At 38.4% G+C, this 23436-nt stretch overlaps 1 protein-coding gene across 4 annotated transcripts in view; it reads left to right on the forward strand.

The window, feature by feature from the left end:
* fam184ab (family with sequence similarity 184 member Ab) overlaps positions 1-23436 on the forward strand; it is a 204670-nt gene that overhangs the window by 133798 nt on the left and 47436 nt on the right. For all 4 annotated transcript variants that reach the window (XM_088089446.1, XM_088089448.1, XM_042503815.2 and 1 more), the window contains 2 exons: positions 9405-9555; positions 15000-15212. In XM_088089446.1, coding sequence (XP_087945572.1) covers positions 9405-9555; positions 15000-15212 — 364 coding nt within the window. The remainder of the gene's footprint in view (positions 1-9404; positions 9556-14999; positions 15213-23436) is intronic.

The raw sequence follows: 23436 nt of genomic DNA on the forward strand, positions 1-23436 counted from the left end.
AGTAACTTATCCCAAGAAAAAGGGGCAGCATATTTAAAAGCCTTTTTTGCCAAGTTCTGTTTGACCCTTGAGGATAATGTTTGTAGAATATTGTAAGAGCGCAGGCCATATTGGTTTTGGTTTTCACACACGTACATACACAAATACAAAGGAATCAGATTTTTATACAAAAAGCAACCATTGTGAGAGTCTGCGGCCAGACAAAGAAGGCCATTTAGCAGTATCATACAGTGTACAGTGGTGTACAAGATTTCCACAGCTACTAATTAAACATAAAGCACAATGGTATACAGTATCCGGCTACTTTAGGCACTGCTCAGGTACATTTATTAAGAGTAGATCCCCGAAGTCCAACAACGCACGGAAACAAGGTTTTCGATGTGGGCTTTGAATGGCGACTTCTGATCAATAGTCAGATAAATACTTATATACTTATATATATAGATAATATGTTGTGACCATTTCAGTTTTAACCACACATGCATTGCTTTAACAATGTAAAAAAAACTGTACCTGGTTTGGTTCACCCAAATTAGAAAAAAGAAACACTTTTTGTTTTGCAGAAGCAGTGTCCCTGTTACCATGGATAATCCACAGAGCAGACTCTCAACTGCTCATGAGAACCATTTTTTCAGCTGACAGTAGTTCCAATAAAAGCTTTGAAGTCTTTGGATTATCCCAAATAATTGGGACACTTTTTCTGCAAAGAGAATTTGCTGTAGGTTTTTCTTTAAAAGCTATTTTTAATGCTGTTAGCACCAAAAATGAAACTCGGGTCATGACCATTTTATTGGGGCAAAATCTCAAACATGGAATATCTCAAACATGGATGGATCATTAGACATGGTCCCCTGAGCACAGACTGTTTGTAGTAGTTTTGTAGGTTAACCTCAAGTGTAAAGTGCTGATGTTTGGTGGAAATTTCACCTTAATGGCATTCAAACTTGAGATGGAAAGAGGCTGTCTCCGCCTGTCCAAAGCTTCCTAACACAGCAAATCAAACATCGCATATACAGTTTACTGTGGGGCACCATGGGAAATATCCTCTGGGAAACCTGTGATACAGGTTATATATATACAGGTTATATTATATTTTTATTTTTATTTTATTTTATTTTTCTATTATTTTTTAAGAATGTATTTATTCATTTTCACAAGTATAATGAAATGTGATGAACTTTAAAGACACATTTTTTTAACATTTTTGTCAACCAACCCCATAGGTCCCACATAACATCACTACGAATACAATTACGAAAAAAACGAGTAAGTACACAAATAAGGAAAAGCGTAAGTAACATTAGGTAAAATAAGCAAAAACTATGTAACAAAATATTTATACATACACACACATAGATATAAGAAACCCCATATTTTTTAACATGGTGGTTAAGTCATTGATAAAACATGCAAAACAACTGTACTACATGCAGATATTGTATATATGTTTAGACATGAATCGACAGAGTATGCATCAGTGGTCAGGGCATTAATTTTTCTAGTAGTGTCTCCAGTTCAGTTATGTATTTGACCATAGGGCCCCAAACAGACTTAAATTTTCCAGATGAACTTCTCAAGTTGAACTTGAATGGTTGAGGTTATATTGTTTTAAAGCTTAAGTACTATTTATATTGGTTTGCCAGAGACACAGTATGAAGAATCTTTGATTGGGTTTGGGTTGATTGGGAGTTAAAAAAAACAAACTTTTGACTGAGCTCTTTGCACCTTGAATCAATGTTGTCAGTTACCTCTTAAGGGCTCTGTCTTTAGGGGCCTCCAAGGCCCATGGGATCTGGGGCATTTGTGTGGTGAGCCAGTAATCCATGATCTCAAACCCTGGATAAATAATCCTGCAAACCATTGTACTTGGAAAAAACACAACACAGAAAAGTGCAATAGAGCAGTCATTGAAGTCGATAATTCAAGTCAGAAACTTGGGCAAGATCCACCAAGCCTGAGTTTGCAGACATAAACAAACCTGACATCACAGCAACATGAACCATAAGCAGAATTAGATTTTCATAAATTCTTAAATTATGTAGTGTTTTTATGGAGAATTTGTGTTTGGAAATGTGATGTAACAATGTTATAGTTGCCATTTCTTTTTCCATTCGCTTGATAGAAGTCATTGCGAGCATTCGTTTCTCGTCTCTGCACACAGCATAAAAATTGCACACTACAGCTTTATCCCATTGGCTGTGGTGGTTTACACTGTTACACTCTGCACCTGTTTTCACAATTTTGAACTGCTGTATGTCATTTTAATGAGCAAAGACGAGCTTAACAGTTGATGGCTGTGGTAATTGATGTGGGTTACATTAGTTTGCTGTTTGCGTCCAGCAGATGGAAGTTGCAAATTTAGGAACTATCAACTTCTGACTAGCAATGTGTTGCTCTACGATACTAAACTAATTAGAGCTTGATGGTGTGAGAGCTGAGTTAAAAGCTACTGTATGTTGCATGATGCAACTCCCCGACCGACAGAGTAGACAGTGAACCCCTTTGCCACCACAATTTGCAAATACTATATGCAGGTTTTATAAAGACAGGAAAACCCACAAAAATAGGCAATAAACTCCTTGCAAGCCTTTTTTTTCTTTCTTTGCTTTTCCTGGTGTGTCACGTTCAACGCCACGAATGCACCTGGAAACAAGGTTAATAAACAGCAGAAAGCAGCATGGAGGCCTGTGTAAATTTTACAGATGCTCAGATGGAGATGGACAGAATTTGTGGCTGAGATGACAAAGAACAGCAGAAGTTACAATCGATTGTGCCGACAAAAAGTGTGGAGAAAACTAGCGCGATCCTCCCAGGTGTCATGTTTCCACGGCTTGACTCAATATTTCTCCAAAATCTGAACTGCAGTTGTGGTGTTGGTGCATATTAGTTTCAACGTAAAAGTACGAAGAAATTGTGCAACAGACATGCTACAAAATATGCGATTACCTGGAAACAGTGTCTCCATTACTTTTATTTTCAACTGTATATTATCTCATTCAGTGCACATCTTGATTTTTATTCTCTAATGACCAAACTACAGGACTTTTGTCAAGATTTTTTATGTTGTGATGTAATGACAATAATATAGGGCAATATATCATTTGAGTTTTTCCAATTGCTGTTTATAGATCCGAAAATGTAATTCACAGCTGCCTCATCTTATCATGCGCTTTTCAAGCTACCTGGTGATTTCTTTGTGTCTGCTGTAGTCTCGTCTCAACCTGCAACTTTGTTTAATCTATTAATACCCCAGCCCTTTGTAAAGGTCACACTTGATATTGTTTGATATTTTTAGCCTTTCTTCACTCTCTGAGCTCATGGATGTCTTTGTGCCTCACCACAATATTTTTTATTACTCTGCTCTTCTTCTTGAATCACTTCACTCTCATCCTTTGTTCTCCTTTGTGCGTTCGCTGTTTGAGTGAAGCCAATTGCATCTCATAACACCGGTATCATAGAGTCAAATCCCTTTGTATATATTAGGTCCCAAATTAACCTGTTCACCTGGTAAATTACACAGTAAATAAAGGTAATTGCAATTCAGTTAAAGCTGAAGATCTATCACAGCACCTCGGATCAGTCTTCTAGTACCATTATGAAAAAAGCTTCACTCTCAACCACGTCTCAGATCAGGATCCCAAAAATGTACCTAAATGTTTTTAATGATTTGTACTGGCCTCATGCTCCTTTCCTTTCCAAGTTTGAGGAGAGAAAAGCACAACAAAATCAGAGGGCCAATAAGAGTCAAGTCTTACGTCAAATTATGAAAGAGTTGATGTTAAAGTACCAGAAGGCAGGAACCTTCAGCATCCTTCTCCTCCTATCTCGGGATCATCACAACCTAAATCTGTCAGCAGCCTCTCTCCTGACAGTTGCTTTCTTTTTATGTAACTCCCTAGAAGTATGAAGCTTTTTTTTTCACCCAAACACAAACTTCCTCCTGCCAGGACACTGCACTAATCATGTACAATTAGCTGATTTTATTTGCTGTATATGTAATATTTCTACTTTTTTAAGCAGTCGGAAAAGTGCTTTCAGGCAGCCCCCAAACGTCCAATAAGATGACGAATGTTCACGTTCTCAAGTATTGCACTTAAGAACTAATTTAACATATTTTAACAAAGTATTTTCATTTTATGGAACTTTATATTCTACACAGCTACATTTCAGAGACAAATAATGTGCTTTTTACTCCACTACATTTGTTTGCTTGCTTGTGTTTGCTTTAATAACAAGTTACTTTTTGCTCAGTGACAACCATGTATCTTTAGATGTGTTGATGTTGAATGTTTGTTAAAAACTGAAAGGATGAAGTGTTCCTTTTACATGTTGAGAAAATTCTCCTTCTTAAACTAAACAAAGTCTTTTGCTGAAAACAGGTATGTTTTTCTGGCACTGTGAAAAGTTGACTTTTTAGAGTTACATGGTTTTCAATGGACAGTGATGATATAACATGATGATCTTATAGAGTAAGATGCATTTCTGTGGATTAAACTACTCAACCATATATTGAGGGGTTGAACTTAGAACAATTTAATACATCTAGAGCAGTAAAATGCAACATACACGTTAATGCAGGAGTAGTTAATCCAAAAACATCATATATAACAGTAAAACTTTGACAAGGAACAAAGCTCTCTCATACCTGACAGATTAGGTCAAGTTCCACTGACTTCCAAGATTACATATATAACCAGCCCAAATATGGTATATTTTACCATTCTTATTATAACATCACATATAACATTACATCTGACACATTACATCCATCACTAGCAGAGTATGCTACACATACTAGCATACTATCCTATTAAAACAAGCCAACAATGACTTCACGGGACATGAACACCAGTCTCCAGGGTGAAAGTCCTGTGTTTGTTTCACCCATCCACCACCACTCGCAGCCCTCCATAGAGCCTTCTTTGGTATATGTACAACATTTTGTGGATTTTGTCCCTTTTAATGCTACATCATTTCCACCTCTGCTCCTGTCCATAATTACCAAGAGCAATAGAGGGGGCTGGCTTACAGTAAATGTTCTTATGGGTCATAATAACTTGCTTGCACAATTGACCTAAATGGTGATTTGTTCACTAAAAGCGGGCTGATAAGGAAACATTTAACCACACAATGAACACTTTTACTTTTCATACTTAAAGTACATGGTACTTGAAGTACTTAAAAGCTTGTTCTTCAATAAGGTTTTAAATGCATGACTTTTAAGGGCCATCAACACCAAGAACGATAACTAACTAAACTACAGCTAAAATGAATGATAACATTCTGGGCTCTGCGCTCCAGTTTGCTGTACATCAAATTGCTCGAAAAGTGATACCAACAATATTGTTTGCCACTGTCATGATAGTTGTGGTGTGGACTCTGTCATCCACTTGAGTTAGGATGATATTTAAAATAAATAGTTACTGTTATTTTTATCATTCTTGGTATGGACAGCCCTTTACTTGTAGTGGTGTTTTTTTTCGCTGTATGGTATTAGTACTTTTACTGAAGTAAAAATGTAAATGCTACTTCCAACACTGAATATTGCTTTTATAGCTTTTGTCTTGAATAGAAAGTAAAAAAAAACACAAAATACACTGACATTGACAGTGTGACATTAATGACTAAAAATGGCTGCATCAGTGACAGATTGCAGGAATGCCTGTTCTAATTTTTGGTCTGCTCTGCTGGCAAACTGACTGTGGCCAATTCAGTTAAACCTCTAATAAATCTCAGAGTCATAATAAGATTGGATCTTGAAAGCAGAGGTCCACATACTGCAGTTATAACAGCATACCAGCGTACTCATACCGAGCTGGTGTCTATGTGTCACTCTTCCCCTCCTCCCCTCTTCATTAGCTTTCACTCACCTTCCTTTGTCTTTTCTGCGCGCAGCTCTTTATTCTCAGGAGAACATCTATTCATTTGGTGTGTTGGGGTGAGTACACTGTGGTTAGTGAGCCGTCTGAATTAAGGAGGCTGGCTTTAATCCCTGTTTCACAGTGGAAACAGACGGTTTCTCTGTGATAGCATAATCATGGAAAGAGCTCTGCGGATTACCAAATGAACAGAGGAGGTTGAGCGGATCAGCAGACTAAAGCGCAGACAGTATGATGCTAGTTTGTCCTGGTCATACAGAAGATCTTGTGGAGCATGTTAGGGATTCTTAAGCCACTGATAAATGCGTTTCATGGAGGGATGGTAATGGCGGTTGGTCGGTTTACCAGACTGAAATATCTCAACTACTGAATGGATTGCTGTGAAATTAATAAAGACTGTTCCCCAGAGAATAAAAATCTTACAGTAGCATCAAACAGCCAAGAGCAGAGTTTGTATAGGAAGCCTCCAGCAGGTTTTGTTTACAATAGCTATGGTTACATGCGCACCAACATTCCCTTATTACTGCGACTCTGAAAATATTCTGAATTTGATGTGGGTCATGTGAACATCACTTTCCTTTTAAATATGCCGAGTCATGCTGGTATAATTCAGATCTTAGTGGCATTATCTGGGCATGTATACAGCCAATTCAGAGTATGCGCCTCAATTGGGCTTTTTATTGCAGTTTGCAACACAGTCTCTCATCTGTTTACAGTCAGCTCTGTGCGTTGTCATGGATACGCTGTACACAAACGAACTCGCCAACAGTTTGCAAAACTGTGGGGTAGAGATGCATCCAAAAGAAAATCCCTAATTTCTAGGTGGAAGGAGGAAAACACCTTATTTAAACTATGAAAGAGTTGGATATCAACAGGTTTTTGGATATGCACTAATATCGCAGCACTGACCTTTTCAATAAAGTGAAGGAAGGAAAGAGGGAGTCCAGCAAGTCCGCCAACGACAGGAAACTTTGAAAGAAAATCCTATTTTTATGTAACAAAAACATGACAAACAGCTGCAGCTCTTCTACCCATGTGATAAACATGTTAGGGCACTCTAATTACCATACGTGTTAATGGAATATTCATTTTCATTAGACATGTAAACAGTTTAGTTTAGTATTCTGTCTTTTTCAGAATAAGGGGAAAAAACGGGCTATTTTGTGCATGTAAATGTACTCGGGGACTCTTAGAATGTGTCTAAACTCGTTACCTCTGCCTGTGCTTTGACATTGACATTGACAAGGTAAATATTACAAGGACAGCTAATATTTAATTACCTCTCATTACCACGTAGAGTAGCTCTAATCCCCTTTGAGTGTTTTTGTGAAAAGCTTTTATCGGAGCAGTGCAATTTTGAACTCAGACAAATAAGAAAATATGTGTCTTTTAAAATTGCATCCCATTGCTGCAAAATCAAATTCTGTCATTCTAAGCACAAGGTCTACTAACTGGAAATCTTAAGCCACACTGAAAAAATACTGAAGAACGTGGAAATAAAACAAGTTTTAGTGACAAACCTCACATGCAGCAGTTCTGACTGCAACTTCTCAAAACTCGATTGAATATTAGAGTAGAGCTGTTTTCTCATGTGAACTCTGAACATTGTCCAGAAGAGTTTCTTTTCCACAAATGTAGCACACAACAGGAGACTGTCAGTGTCAGAAGTGGTCTCATGTTGGAAATACTCCGTTTGGTTCAGGTGAGGGGTTGTGCCTGAGGAGAGCGTGCAGAAGGCAGGACATGTTGCAGATTACACCTTTGAGCTGTAGCCGGTTTGTAATTTGCTCATAAAAATGGGATACCACTTTGTCACCAAATCAGCTGTGATTCTTGAACTGGTCATCAACATCCCAACTTAGTGTGAATTTTACAAACATTTACTTGCTCTGTCCACACATGGGCTCAGTTGGACACAACACAGACTTTGAACTAGGAAGGTCATTTTAATGTCCAGTCCAACTGATTAGGGCATTTGCTTTCTCACATACATCTTCTCCAGGTAATGTGTAGATGAGCTCAGGCTTGGAAAAGGGCTTTAGTCAGATGTACATGGTTATTTTTAAAGAACAGAATATAACATCAGGGCAAATGTGGGCATTAGAGGTTGAGACGTCAGTGATGTGCTCATATTATATACTCCATCACGCAATTAGGAAGATGGCACACACATACAGTATACTCAAGTCCATATGCATCATTATACACATGAATACACTCCTTAAATGAGCACGCGTGCCTTATGTCTCATAGAATCCGGCCAATTATCCCACATTTTATCAGGACATGTCTTCCAACTTTGACAGATCGTTCATCCACTCCTTCTTTCCTTTACCTCTCTTCGTCTGCCCTCATCTCTCCTCCTGCCCAGCAGATGCTGTAGAACAACGCTTATTAAGGAGACCAGAGCTCTTCGAAGCCCAAGGCCTTAGTGTATATGTGTATGTGTGTGTGTGAGTGTGTGAGTGTGTTCGAGAGAGAGCGCATGCGTGCATCAACATCTGTGACTGCGTGCCTTATACAGAACGAGAACATGAATGATGACACGTGCTGCATGATGAACGCGACTGGTGTGTGACTGCACTGCTGAGAGTGTGTCCATTTTTGTGTGTGTGTGTGTGTGTGTGTACTGTGTGTGTGAGCGAGAGAGCCTGCCTTCAGTCTGACACTTTCTGGCTCTCAAAGTGACAAAAAATGCGCTTGCCTCAATACTTCATTTAACAGTTGCCATTTCAACTCCCACACAGCTATTACATTGACAGCGTGCACACACACACACACTCTCTCACACAGCCATGCAAAAAGCTGTTAGCAGCAGTGTAAAAGAGTGATGGCCGCTCAATAGAGGCAATGTTGAGGTCTGATAAAGGACCATTTATTGTTCCCTTGAAGCGAATATTGAGCTCTCTGAAGCACCTTTACCTTTGCTGCAGAGTTTTGGCTTGTTTGTTTGAGCCTCTTCTTTTCACCAGATGCTATTGTTGTTGTGCTCATGAGCCATAATAAAAGTCATGTCAATAAAAAAACAAGTAATAACAACAAAAGGTGCATAAAAGAGGCACACCAAGGTTTTGGGAGATTAGCTTTCTGACTATAAATAGTATTTATTTACCAGAGAATACAATAATCTTTTTGATTTAGATTTCTTATCCTCCAGGCAGCGAACAGTTTCAGTTCATGCAGACGTAATAAACACAAAAACCTTTTTTTAAAAAAATTTTACAGCCTACTATGACATCATATGGTGTGCTGTCCTCCTCAGCAGTTACTGCCTGTCTTTTGCAAAGTCTTCACTCATGCATAAATATTCTATTATATATTATATTTATTATATTCTATTTTTATTATATAATTTATTCTAGTGTAAAGGTGCTGACCTTTGCTTCCTTTGATTTTGTCTTTTGAGAAAGTTTGTAATCCACTGTAACATGTAGAACTGGTGCTGGTTTTGTGAATCACACTCAGAAACAGCAGTAACTAAATGCCTGAAACATAAATACAAATCTCTGTGTTGTTGTGCTGTAGGCAGGAGTGTAAGAAGCTACGTGAGGAGCTGAGAGAGGTCCACGAGGAGGACAAGGCCTCTGCGCTGAATCAGCTGGCACAAAGCAAGGAGCAGGAAATGAGCAACGCCAGAGAGAGCTGGCAGCGGAAAGTGGAGGACCTGCTGGAACAGGTACAACTACTGCCAAAAGATCTCTAACCATGTAGACTGCAGTGTGTGCATGGCCGTGGACCAGCCTCCTTCCAGGTCTGTTTCCCTTGGCATAAAATTAAACCCACATAGCTTTACTAGTTGACAACCTACTCTTTATCAAATTATGAGCACTCACATTCAAAACAATTCAAATCATGTACAGAGTTCAAAAATCAGCTACTACCTGATAGTATCCAAAGTTGTTGCAAATGAAAGAAAGTTTACATTATTTGAGAGGAATTTGTGAGGACATGTTGTAGGGATATGAGATGGTAGAACAGAGAGGGAAACGGGTGCATTAAGACAGAGTAGTGGAGATTTAGGTTTCTCTTGATAGTGTGACTTTGTTTCTGTCTTTCTTTGTTTTGTTGTGTAATTGTGTGTTTATTCAGATTGATCCGGTCTTGTTTTGTCTTAATTCTTGTTTGATTTGATCGAGGCGTGTATGGAGAATATTGGAGCAGAAGTGGGTTTTTTTTATAAAACAAAGGGAGTAGGATTTGATAAATATTTATTTCTTCCTTTTCGCACATAAAAAATTTATGTTGTTTACTGAATATGTCCAATGGGCATATTCATTTTTCTTACTTATATTTTATTTTTATTCTCCCATTTTATTTGGCATGCAGAAAAAAAAAAAACCAAAAACAAATAATTGCGTGGTTGGAAAGTGATTTTCAAATTGGGACTCATTTATGAAATGAACGTATGACAGAATACTACTGCACAGTCATTTCCATGCAAAGCGCGGAGTTTATCAATGTGGATGTGAACGTAAGTTACCATCACATGTCAGGTCTCAGCTCAGCAGAGCAGCAGAGTAAATGTGGCTGAGATGCATAATTGCTATTAGACTATATTCTGACTGGCATCTAAGTATTTGCAGCCACATATTAATCATTTAAAAATGTATAACCACCACATAGACATGCGCTGTCTATCACAGCTGGAAGTTGCATGGCTCTGTGTGACTGGCTGACTGAAAGCTGAACACTGCTGCTGCCCAACTCAAATTCTTTAAGCCAAAGAATATTCATATCATTCATCATTAATCTTTTTTTTTTAACTGCGACAGTGTAAATACTTGTAGTCTTGGCAATTCATTTTTCACTGGTGCATTGCTCGGACACAGGTGGTGCATCTGTGTCTCCTCAGCCACCTTTCATGCCTGAGATCAAAGCTGACCTCATATTTGGGCTACACGCTCTCCAGTTATGTTCAGTTATGTGCTTTTAAATGGTTATTGCAATAATATTAATAGAATAGAGTATAGGCAAATATTATTTACTCATGTAGGCTGTAATTTTGGCACATATCATGGATGTATAGATCAAATATTGTCCCACTGCAATGCTGTTGACAGCAGAATGTCTTCTTTCCATACTGCAGTTTCCCGACTTCCTTCGATGCCACTTTTCAGGCTGTCAAACGGAACCAATTAGTAAACATTTGACCTGGGACATCAGCTTTTCCATTTCCAGCTTGAAGAACTTTTTCTTCTTAGCTGTATTATGCCTGTCCACGTTGTAAAATCTCAGGGGGCGCGGCCTCTGGACCGAGCCTAGTTTTACAAAAAGGCCATCATTCAGGCATTGAAACACTTACGTATAACCATCAAAGTACTTAAAGTAAAAATACTCATTATGCAGAATGGCCAATGTATTGATGCATTAATGTGCAAGCATCCCTTAAATGTTGTGGCTGGTCACTCTGGGGTCATTTTCACTACTTTTTACATAATTATCAGTTGATTTTATTTTGTATTCATAATCTGAATCTGCAAAGTCAGTTATTTTGTCAAATACATGTAGTGAACTGAAAGGTACAATATTTCCTCCCGAAATGTACTGGATTAGAACTATGAATAAATTGGAAATACTCTGATAAGATACAAGTACCTCAAAACTGTACTTAAAGACAGTATTTGGTTACATTCCAACATTCCAAGCCGAGGTACCCTCATTTACTGATTAAAAATGGTTTTAATCTTTAAGTTGGGAATACAAGTTGTCTGCAGCTTGTAGCTGAATTGCTGTAATCACACCAGTGTAAAGAAAATCAATAGAGAAAGAAGATGAGAAAGGCAATAAGAGCAACTGCGTTCTTTCAAAGCTCATGTTGCCCCCTGTATAAGACCTCCTGTCTGTGCCAGACTGACTTATTTCTTTCTCGCACCGGTGGACAAACTCACTCACACGTTCATTATTTGATGCTGCGGTGAACACACCGCAGCGGGCAGCTGCTGCTAATGACTGTCCGGTAATATTAATGTAGCGTGACTAAGCTCTCCTGTGGTCATTGTGCTCACAGACACACAGTGTCAGTGGCTTTATTAATGTTCATTTTTGCATGCCGTGCGCATTAGCTGCTGGTTGTCGTCCTGCTGTCCATCAGCTCCCATCTAGTGATTAATGTGTCCGCTTCACACCCCGCAATCAGCGGAACCATATTTATTTACTCTGATGTCAAATCAGAGCAGCGGTCAACCTCTTAATAGACACACACCGACAGAGAAGACGCTGTTTGGAAGCGAAATGATGGAACAGACTTGTTTTGTATTTTAACAGATTGTGGTGTCAGTGCCAGTGATGTGTGGGCAGAGAGAAGTTTTACAAAATATGATTTGACTTGTTTTGCTCACACACGAGCTGATCCACAGTATGTTTTTCGAAAAGTACAGCAACAAATGTGTGTATCAGCATTTTGAATATGGCCCCAAAATGCGCACAGTTTTGCCTGGGTCCGGACCTTTGCAATCAGCCACTCCGCTGAGCTCGAGTTGACTGATTCTGACGATGGAAACAGAGACTAATGAGATGACACTTCTTGGTGATATCAGGCAATGCACAGTTCGCATTACATGAAATGAGCACCTCTAGATAGGGTTTTAACTCTCTGAAACCTGAATAGACCTCACTTTTTTGTGCTGTGTTCAGACACCTTTTGCAGGTATTTAAACTTTTAAACTCTGATTACTTTTGAAAACAACGGGGAAAAGGCAATGAGCAACTTAGCATTAAGTGCTCTGCAAACTGAAAGAAATTTGTATATTTAAAAAAAGATTTTAATAACAACAATTTCTAGAAAACTACAATGATAATTATTATAATCATATATTTAAAAATGTTTTACAGAATCATTTTTATTTATTTATTTATTATTTCTTTTTTTTCTATTATGCTGCAGAAGCACTTTTTTTGTGTTTGTTTTGTTTTTTAATTTCCCTTTTATTCTGTTTTTTTTGTTCCTTTTTTGCTAACTTTCGGGTTTTTAAAAATTTTATTTCTAATTTCTTGCTAATTTTGGGGTCATTTATGTTTTACATTGTTTATTGCCTGCCTCCCGTGTTTTTGGGAACAATCAAGCCAATTTGCTCAGGTTTCAAAGGGTTAAAAGCAAGGAGGGTATGTCACAACTCCATCAGAAGGGTCAAAGGTTAGTTAAAGTGGCATTAATAATACTGCATTAGTAATGCCTCTAAGGTGGCTTAATTTATTTCAAAAACATGGAAGAAGGCAATGTGCAGCTTGAGAAGAAATTATGCAAAATTAGCAAGGAATTTGTAAAAAGTTATAAAGAAATTTCTTGAAAATTAGCAGAAAAAATAAAGAAAAGGAATGTAAAAAACAAAAGCAAGGCCTGAAAAAAATGCTTAAAAATATTTATAATTCTTTAACATAATTTTAGATATGTTATAATAATAATTTTAAATAGAGTTTGTAGTTGTTAACCCTTTCTCATGACACCCAGGTGTCTCTGTAATGACAGACACCCTTCACACCTGAAACATTTCACAGTTCAGAAACTCAGGAAGCAAACATGATAATGAAAGGCTCAGAATAAAACATATATAACCATATGCTTGTTTTAATAAAGCTCTCCAACCTCATGAAACAGTGAATGACTCATGTCTTAGTCATAGTATAATTTCCAAATTTAGGACGCAGCTACTGAGGCTGAGCTGCATCTGCTGCTCTTTTTGGTTCACTGAGAATGTTTCTTTGTTGTGCGTAGTAGTCCCACACACTATGATTTGCAAGCCGATCCAAAAGGTGATGAATTTATTCATTCCAACTATGTTCAGAGTGTAAAAAAATGAATTATTTAGGGTCCAGCTGGTCTCACCTGTCAGTTTGCTCGGAGGGAACTTCAACAGTTGGTAAAGCAAACAAGTTTGTCATCCCTGGGAAAGACTTTGCATTCTGTCAACATGTGTTTCTGTTTTTTTCACAAGAGGACTTGTGAGATCTCCACACAGCAGCTGGTTGACCTTCATCCAAATAGTAGATGTAGTCTTGGATATTTAAGTGTTCTATTGAGCTCCGTTTTCACATTAGCTGTATTAGTTCGACTACTGTTAAATAAAGTTTTGCTAAAGCAGGTTGCAGTGGCATGTATAGAGATTTTTTTACTGGGGTGGTCCAAGTGATACACTGACTTAAGCAGGGGTGGCATGAAGTACGAGCACTGCTGCAGGCACACGTGTTGGCAATTTAATTTACCATTTTTGTCTTTACTACTTATACATAATTTGATTGCCAACATTGCAGTGTCTTACATTTCTGTTTAAAGTTTAGTTGAAATGATAATTAGACCTACCAATCACACCACAACAGAGTGATACCTCCAAAAGTAAAATAAAGCTTCCATACTTTACTAAAGTAAATGTTCCTCCAAAAGTAAATAGTACAAAAACAGTGCCTAAAAATTAAAATAAGCCTGTGGTAACAAACTTTTTAATTGTTGTATGAATAAATTGATTTGTCAAATTAGTCAGTTTAGATGTTACTCAGGCACATTCACTGCCTCTCAGGTTTTAAGGCTGAATTGCACCTATACACGAAAATTCAGTTTATCTAACTGTTCAGACTAACTGGCAGATAGCCATTCATAATGAGGTGGCCAATCAGATTTAAGGGGTCCAGGCCACCCCCTAGGCATGCCCCTGGCAGGCTGTACACAGTTGTACAGCATTTTTTTATCTCTACATTTGCCCAAGTATTCTTTAACTTAAGTTGTCTAGACAGACTAATTTTGCAAAACATTCTTGTTTTTTTTCCAACAGTGATTTTTTGTGATACATTCATTGCCCTGTACCATTAGCCAGAGTTTATGTACTAAAGTGAAATGCAAGCTATTTACTCACAAAAAGGAAGAAACTTAATTGCTCGAGGCTTTAAAGAATGGCAAACACTTTCACATGGCAACCTTTGTTTAAGCCTAATTGATTGCCACCCTCTCTTTGCCCTTCTCTGTTTTTCTGCTACATGAAGTTGCAGCTCCCTAGAGATGGCTTAAATGTGCTTCTACATCCTGCGACATCCACTCACTTTTCTTTTATTATGTGTAAACAGAGGCTTGGTCAGCTGCCCCACTAAGAGTCTCCGTAGCTAACGTATATCATTCTGCGTGTTCCTCTCTAGATCTCCCTGTTGAAGCAGAGTCTGGAGATGCAGCTGTCCCAGTCACAGTCGTCGCTGCAGCAGCTGCAGCACCAGTTCAGCCAGGAGAGGGAGCACCTGAGGATGCAGCTGGACGAGCTGCAGACGGAGCACCAGAGGCGACAGCAGCGTCTGCAGGAGGTCCACTGCTGCTCCATGCAGGACATGGAGCACGCCAGGCAGAGGGACCTGAAGGTAGGTGGTGGTGAACATGTGCACAGTTTGGTACATGTGGTTTGTTGTTAAGACTTTTTTAATATTTTAAGCTGCTTTCTGTACACCCATAGTCACTAGCTACCAGATTTCTTCCTCCCTGCCTTGAGCTGGCACTTTGCTGTGTTTTTTGGTGTGTTACTGCCACCAACTGCCAATCAGTGCAATAGAATAAAACAGTCAGCATGAATGTTTTCATGCTTGAGGGCAACTGTGCATCCTCATGTATTAGTTAGTAAAGCACAGGATGCAAACTAGTGGTCCAAAATAGAGCCCAGTTCAAATTGGATTTTTAAGGCTGACACCAATTATATGTTTTATGAATTCAAACAATCTGACAACCGGCAGTATACAGCTCAGTATATTGGCTGGTATACATTTTTACACATTAGCAACACTTCTTTTTTTTACCAAGATATGTATGGAGTGTGTTCTGTACATATATACCTCAAACATATTTTCTTTACTATAGTTTCTCATTATTTATATGCCAACATGTAGGGCATTATGATAGATCTGCAATAAGGTAGGACAATAAGGTGGTGCTGATTTCTGTATCAGAATCACCAGTTGGAGTATCTCTTGTCAAAAAGTCGAGCTCCTACTTGCCAATATTTTTAGCAGTATACAGTAATAGTGCACTCAGAAATTGCTAAATCAAATAAATAAATTACAGCCTGACAGAAATACTGTGGGCAATAATGAGTGATCGAATCTAAAGTCAGCACCATGGACAGTTACTGCACGCTCTCCTCAAACTCCAAATCAGCACCACGGCAATGATTTGATATATCAAAGGCAACTTCTATCCTGGCACTTTCATTTAGAAAAGGGGACCTGTTATGCTCCTTTTCAGGTTCATACTTGTATTTATAGTTTCTACCAGAACGTGTTTTCATGCGTTAATGTTCAGAAACACTTTGTTGTCCTTATTCTTTCTGCACTGGAACATCTCAACTCAACCTTTCAATCAAACATGCAGCCCAAAGTGCTTCACATGGCAAAATTCTAATAACACAATTGACAGTATAATGCAAACAACTATACATTAAGTTTCGCAAGACTATAAAATTAGAACAATAAGACAATAAATTAAGAAATTAAAAAAAAACAAACTAACAAACAAGCTATTAAATAACTAAAGAAATAAAATAGAATAAAAATAAACATCAGAGTGAAATAATGTAAAAACCAATGAAATTTAAATTGAAACTGTTATGTTTTTCCAAAGTAAAGAGCCAGATTCAAAGAGGAGGTCTAATTTAATTTAATATTAAAAATACAGAGAGAGTTTGCCAGTCTAACATCCAGAGGCAGTGAGTTCCACAGATTAGGGGTATAAACACAAAAAGCACTCTGACCAGAACTTTTATAGGACACATGAGGGACTTGCAGTCAAAGTAGAAGAAAAAAAAATGTTGAAAACTGAGTATTGAGAATGGTATGAAGCCTGAGGTTTTTGTTCATGGGGGGTTCATTTTTGGTCGATGCCAAAGGGATAAATAATCTACACTGAGGCACTACAGACAAAGAGGACCTATTATGCCTTTCCTTGTTTTCTGTAATGTTACATTTTCAGAAGTTAATTAATGTAGCCAAAAGTTTTACATATGTTTGCCTTATTGTTTGAAACTTTGGCTACATTTATTATAGTGTAGATTATTTGCCCCTCTGGCATCAACCAAAAATCTCTCTCCCGCCTCCAAACTAGTTCAGAATGCAGCACCGAGTCTTCTCAACGGTTTTAACAGACGACATCACATCACCCCAATCCTGGCGTCCCTCCACCGGCTCCCTGTATGTTTTAGAATGGATTTTTAGATTTTACTTATCACTTTTAAAGCTCGTCTGGCTCCGGCTCCAGCTACATATCTGACGTGATCCTCAGGTGGGGCCCTTCTGGCCGTTCCAAAGTCAAGACTTAAATCAAAAGGTGACCATGCCTTTGCCTCAGCTTTGGAACGACGTGCCTGAGGAGATGAAACTGGCAGAATCACTGACTTCTTTTACTCCTTAAAACCCATTTTTATAGACCTGATTCATGTGATGTTGTCTTTTAATTTGATTTGTCTTTTAATGCATCTTTTTTTTCTGTGTATCCTTATTAGTATTATTATCATTAGTAGTAGTAGAAGTAGAAGTATTATTATTACTGTTATTGTTATTATATCCTCAAATTAAGTTTCAGCACAATGAATTCTCAAACCACTAAGTTCCTCAGGTTTGTTGAAATATTCAAGAACCAGAGATCATCCCATAATTATATGCAAACAATGTATGCTTTAAAAAGAACATGAACTTTGAGCCCCAGCATTTATGTCATCTCCTCTGCCAGTTAGAGACGCTCCTCGGGAGAAGCCATCCATGACATTTTATCCAATAGAGCCTTGTCAGAGTCAAGGTTAGACTGGCAGTGAGTCATCACCATCATTACTCACACTCGCTGACAGCAGACAGCTTATATATCAAGTAGCTATGCTGACAGCTCTCTGTTTCCCCCTTTATAATGTCAAAATATGCATGCACAAACCAACATACACACCCCTCAAGGTGCCAAGAAAATGTTCTTCAACGCTAATCCTCCCATTTCACAGTCAAGGTCGATTTGGATCAGCTATACATCACAATCCCAAATCCCTTTTTCGCCTTGGACGCCATAATTGTATTAATGCTTTAGGCAGAATGGAGGTCAGGAAGCGGCGTCCTTATGATGTGTTTTTGGCAACTCCTTGAGTACAAATGTGTGTGTGCGGAGAAAGAATATCACCTCTGAGTCACACAGCACTTATGAAATCGGCAGTCTTCATTATTTTCCTGTAAACCAAACTGACTGCTGTGACAAACATTCTCCTCCCTGTTATCTTCCTCTCCTCCTCCACTTGTTTCCTCTCTGATGCAAACACACACAATAGCCGCTGCACGCTCCTTCAATGTATAACCGCACAAGTGAACACCTTTCTCTGTCACACACTCTTCTTTCTCCGGCCATAGTCTTAGTTAATAAGTGGGGGAATAAAGTGTTAAAAGCTTTACGCAGGGCTTTTATGGTGGCAGGGTGTTTATATTTCTGTCAGCAGTGCAGGGAGAGAAAACTCAATTATCCAGAGTGGAGGCATTAGAGGGATGATTTGTGCGTGTGTGTTTTATGTGTGTTTGGTGGTTGGGAGGTACACGCAGATTGTCTGGCGTTATCTGTTCGCACACAGTCACATCCAGGGAGTAATAAAGTTGCAACAAATCCTCGCTACACAAACACACTCACATAACCTAATTTAGCTCCCCGACATCCTGCTCCCAGAAAGCTACAAATAGAAGCAGCGAGTGTGCATGGAGCAATTGACAGCTTATTGATTTGCAACTTTTGTCTTACTTATCTTATCACTCAGACTCTTGCTCACTTTCTTTTGCCTGCATGCAGACGGAGAATTGTTTTAGCTTTTCTCTTAAGGGTATGTGGACATCGATGTGAATTCATGTACAAATGTACAAAATATCCAAGTTAAAATAAGATTACACACATAAGAAAAAGCTATACTGTACTTGGTGATAAAGCCACTTTAGTTGACTCATCTTCATGCCTCTACAACAGTTATGGCCCCGTCTGGAGGAATTATGTTTTCAGGTTGTCTGTATGTCTGTGATAAAGGTCACTTTCCTAGAGCTTCAGCCATCTTTTGCATTATGAAAAGTTATTTGTTTTTAAAATGAAAACATATTTGTGAGGATGCAGTTTTTGTGTTTACTGTGCCACTAACCGAGGACTGTACTCTACTTCCTCATCCTCTGATTTTAGACTGAAGGCAGACTGGATGCTGCAGGGACTCACTATTGCTTTTTGAGGTAGAAGTATTGTTGCGAGACAGGACGGGATAGGGCTAGTTAGTTTTTTGAATGTCTTTATCCAAAATGGTGGCCATATTTGACACATTTTGACTGACACATTGTCAGTGTATATTCATTTGTCACTGTCCGATACTGAAAAGGTTATACATGCCTTTATCTCGAACAGGCTCCCCTCGTATAATGATGTCTGTTGTCTGCTCTGCCTGAGAAAGCTCTGAATAAAAGGAGGATAATGCAGCAGCCTGAGCGCTGACTAAGACCAGCAGAAGTGAACATGTTACACCTGTTTCAAAGTCGATGTGTTGGCTGCAGGTCAGTTTAGGCATTAAGATTCTGCTCTTGGGTTTTTGGTCGCTCGCCAGTCGAGCACCTGAATACATATCAGACGAGCTTTGGAGCTACATCCCTTTTTAACGCCTCAGTTCCACCATCTCGGGTCTGTAAGTTGTCCTCAGGGTCAGGATTAAGACCTGTGCTGAAGCAGCTGGATCAGTTTGCCAGAAGACCCGAGGGCAACAGTCTCACTTCATGTCTTTGTGTGTTTATCCCTCCATCCCTCTCAGTGTTTTTCATCAGTATCAACCCCCTTTTACTTAGTTAAATGGATTCACCCACCAGCAATCTAACAAATATTGATTGTCCAGTAATGTAATGAAGATTGAACCACCAGGCCTCCACAGAGAGGGGAGCGAGGAGGAGGTGCATGTGGCAACATTACAGTCAGTTTGTAATTGTTCTCATTGGAATAATTAGTAGCTGATAATCAGCCTTTAATTAAAGTAATTAAATGTATAGTTTGACTGACCCATAGCACTAAATGACCAATGATCAATTCCAATGAACATGAGAGATTAGTGGCTTTTAAAAGCCACTTTCTCATGTGACCAAATCACAACTGGAGTTTCAGTACACACACTCATATTTATTCAAACTGAGAATCAGCTATGAACGAAAGAGATCCTCAGAAACTAAAAAAAAACTGTATTGATGCGACTTTAAAGTCACAGTTCCTTAGCTTCTCCCATGTGACATGTTTCCAAGTGAAACCCAATATGTGAAACGTATTGTTTCATAAGCAGTGGTTCCCAACTGGCTCAGCCATGGGGTCTAAATTTCTCCTGAGTTATTAGTTAAAGGTTCACACATTTAATTAATTCATATTATTATTATTATTTAATTTCATTTCATAATGCTTTCATTCATTTCATTGCTTGCAGTCCACTCAGAATGGACATGCAACCCACTTTTGGACTGCGACCCACCAGTTGGGAACCATTTACCTTAAGTATTTAAATTAAATTTTTAAGATTTCATCGGATCAATCAATATTGGAGATTTGGCTTAGCAAATGCTAAACTTCACCTAACTTTTCAACTTCAATCATCAACTTCGATCAGGAGGAAGGTGAGGGAGAAATTAATAACTTTCAACTACATAATTTGGAAACATAAGCAAGGTTTTGCCAATTGACATCCAAATGCACACCTCTTACTATGATTCTGCTCTGCTTATGCCTGATATAAGGCAGAATTTTCAGCTTGTTACACTCTGGTTCATTCTTCGGTGTGACATTGCGTCAAACCGATTTCTGTGGGGAAGGGAAATTAGATTTTCCCTAGCCAATCATAAGAGACCAGATTATTTGCCTGAATTTAACACTGTATTAAGTTCATGCTGACGTTTAGCATTGCAGGGCCACACTGAGAAGAAATAGGGAATTAGAACAGTCTTGATAGCAGCGTCTGGCTGCCGTCGTTGTTATTTTCTCCTGATTGATTGCGATTCACTGCGTGACAAAAGCTTGAAAACAACATTAGTTGGCGCTGATCGCCTAAATAAGTATCCAGCCTGCCCCAACAGTTGCTGGGTTGTGTCACATGATGAAGACCGAGGCAAGTTCTGCTAGCTACTACATTTCACAAGCTGATGGTCAAATATGGTTTTATATGATTGGCGGATTTAACTAATCGCTCAAATCATTCTTGATTGGATACATTAATGTTAACATTCCCAGACTAAAGACAATGCATTGAAAAATTCTTAAAAAGAACAGAAAAAGGTGAACTTTGATTTGGCATTTATCAAGCGATAACTGAACAGTTCAAGCATGAGACACAGGATACAACTTGGAAATGTATTTTTTTATTTTGTATATGAGCATCATTATATTGTCATTTTAACTGCAATATCCTGGTGTTATAATTAGCTCAATACAGCATAAAAGTTGTGTGTTTCACAGCTACAAAGATTTTAAAGCAAGCGTATAAGCTTTTACTTTGACACAACTTTAGAAACCATGCTGATTTGTAACAAATATAATAAATAAAGCAACACAACAACAAATCATACGTGTAGAACCAAAGTGTGCTGCAAACTGCCAAAATGCACACTTCAACAGGAAACAAACTGAAACAATGCTAATTCAAAAACACATCCAACACAACAGCGGTGCTTATGAAGTCAGTGAAAGTGATGCAAAGACAGGCAGGTAATACAAAAACAAAGGTTTACTCTGCTGTTGGTTCAAAGAGGAGTTAACAATAAGGGTGGATCATCAAAGCAGAGTAAACAATAGATGACTGGGCGGGAAAAGGAGGTTGGGGAATAGATGTGTATTGACTGTACTACGGAGCTGATTATAAGGGTTTTGGGAGCAGGTGCACAGGTGGATGTGGAGGTCAAGAGGAGCTGAGTGGGAGGAAACACAGGGGACTAGAGCAGGACAGAGACAGTTAGAGACTGGCAGACTGACAAAGGGGGAGATGGGGGAGGCTTGTTGTAACACTCAGTATCGGTTTTAGCAGATACACAACTAAATACAGTGTGAACAACATTATTATCCATGTATCGCTCACAGATCTTGCATTAGTGAACTGTTAACACTTTTGTTTTAAGTGTTACCATAAGAACAGTTGGGTGCCCCGTCAAACATTAAAGGAACAGAGACTGCTGTCCGCCAACTCGGAGCGAGGTTCATTTGAATATTCATGGCTCTCTTCGTTCCATGAATCATTTCCCAAAGGCATTGCATATTGGTGGATTAAAATGCCACAGATGTTGCTGTGAACCATCCATGAATATCATTTTAGATGTTCCTTGTTGATGGGTTCCAGTTATAATTTGCAAAATGCCATCTTAATATTTTTACTGACAAAGAAAAATGGGTTGCACTCAGCGTGAACAGCAGTTTTCTTGCCTGCTATGGTGCACTCTTAAGGCTCTGTGTAATAATGAAAATGAGATCTCAGCTCTATCTAATATTTGAGACTGCCAGTGGAAGTAGCAATTACGTTTTCTCCTCCATATTCAGCATTTCTTCATTTTCGTAAATCAATGTGAAAGCCATGTAACACCTGTTATAAGAATTAAATTATATGTTAATCTAACATATAATCTAATATATTTTATATTTAAAGTGTCTAAGTATTTTGTGTATTTTTTTTTTTTTTGCATTTATTTATGTATTAAAATTCAAATGTTGCAATTAGCTCATGCCTTTACAGGTAACATTTTATGTGTGTGCATGGAGACAAATAATGGCATGTTTTTTCAATTCAACACACAAAATGAAGTGTATAGATGGGGCTCTTTTTCTGTGAATTGAAGTTAAACCATAAAAGTGATGCACTCAAGGTGATTAAGGTAGTGTTGGTTGTCAAAAAATATATATTCGGCTACTAAAAGACTAGTGCACAACACCCTAATATTGGCTCCAGCAGTTGCAGCCACAATAAATATACATCAATCTCAGTCCTGTCTTTGACTAACAAATTTGACATTGCAGAAAAATTTGGCATCACTCTGATTAATTATAAAAACTGTCATCATGGTAATAGTAAAATTAGTTGAAACTGGCTGTTGATGGTCAAATATAATGTCGGTCTCACATTCTCTGCCAACAAGCCAGATGACAGCCAGCGTTATTAGACTGATGAGCTCACTGTAATAAGACACTTGACTCAACAAACGTCTTTGTTTCCCAAAAAGTAAAACCACATTTTCCTAAATACACAAACACTAACAACAAAAAAATAAAAAACAAATGAAATTTGGCTCCTTGCACATCAACAACAGCTCTTTCTGCCAGAGTAAACGCTTGAATGCCAGCAATGTAATGTTAGTAGGTCCGTGCTCAGTGTGTGTGTGTGTGTGTGTGTGTGTGTGTGTGTGTGTGTGTGTGTGTGTGTGTGTGTGTGTGTGTGTGTGTGTGTGTGTGTGTGTGTGTGTGTGTGTGTGTGTGTGTGTTGTGGCAGTCTTCCAGTTAGCAGTGCTAATGCCTGATGTTAATACTGTGTATATAAGCGCTTGTCAGTTTTCTTTGCTAATATTCAAACATGTTGTTCTGTTTAACTTGTTTGCTAAA

Source organism: Plectropomus leopardus, chromosome 16, assembly GCF_026936395.1.
Source record: "Plectropomus leopardus strain MGB_pleo_1.0 chromosome 16, ASM2693639v1, whole genome shotgun sequence".
Lineage (NCBI taxonomy): Eukaryota > Metazoa > Chordata > Actinopteri > Perciformes > Serranidae > Plectropomus > Plectropomus leopardus.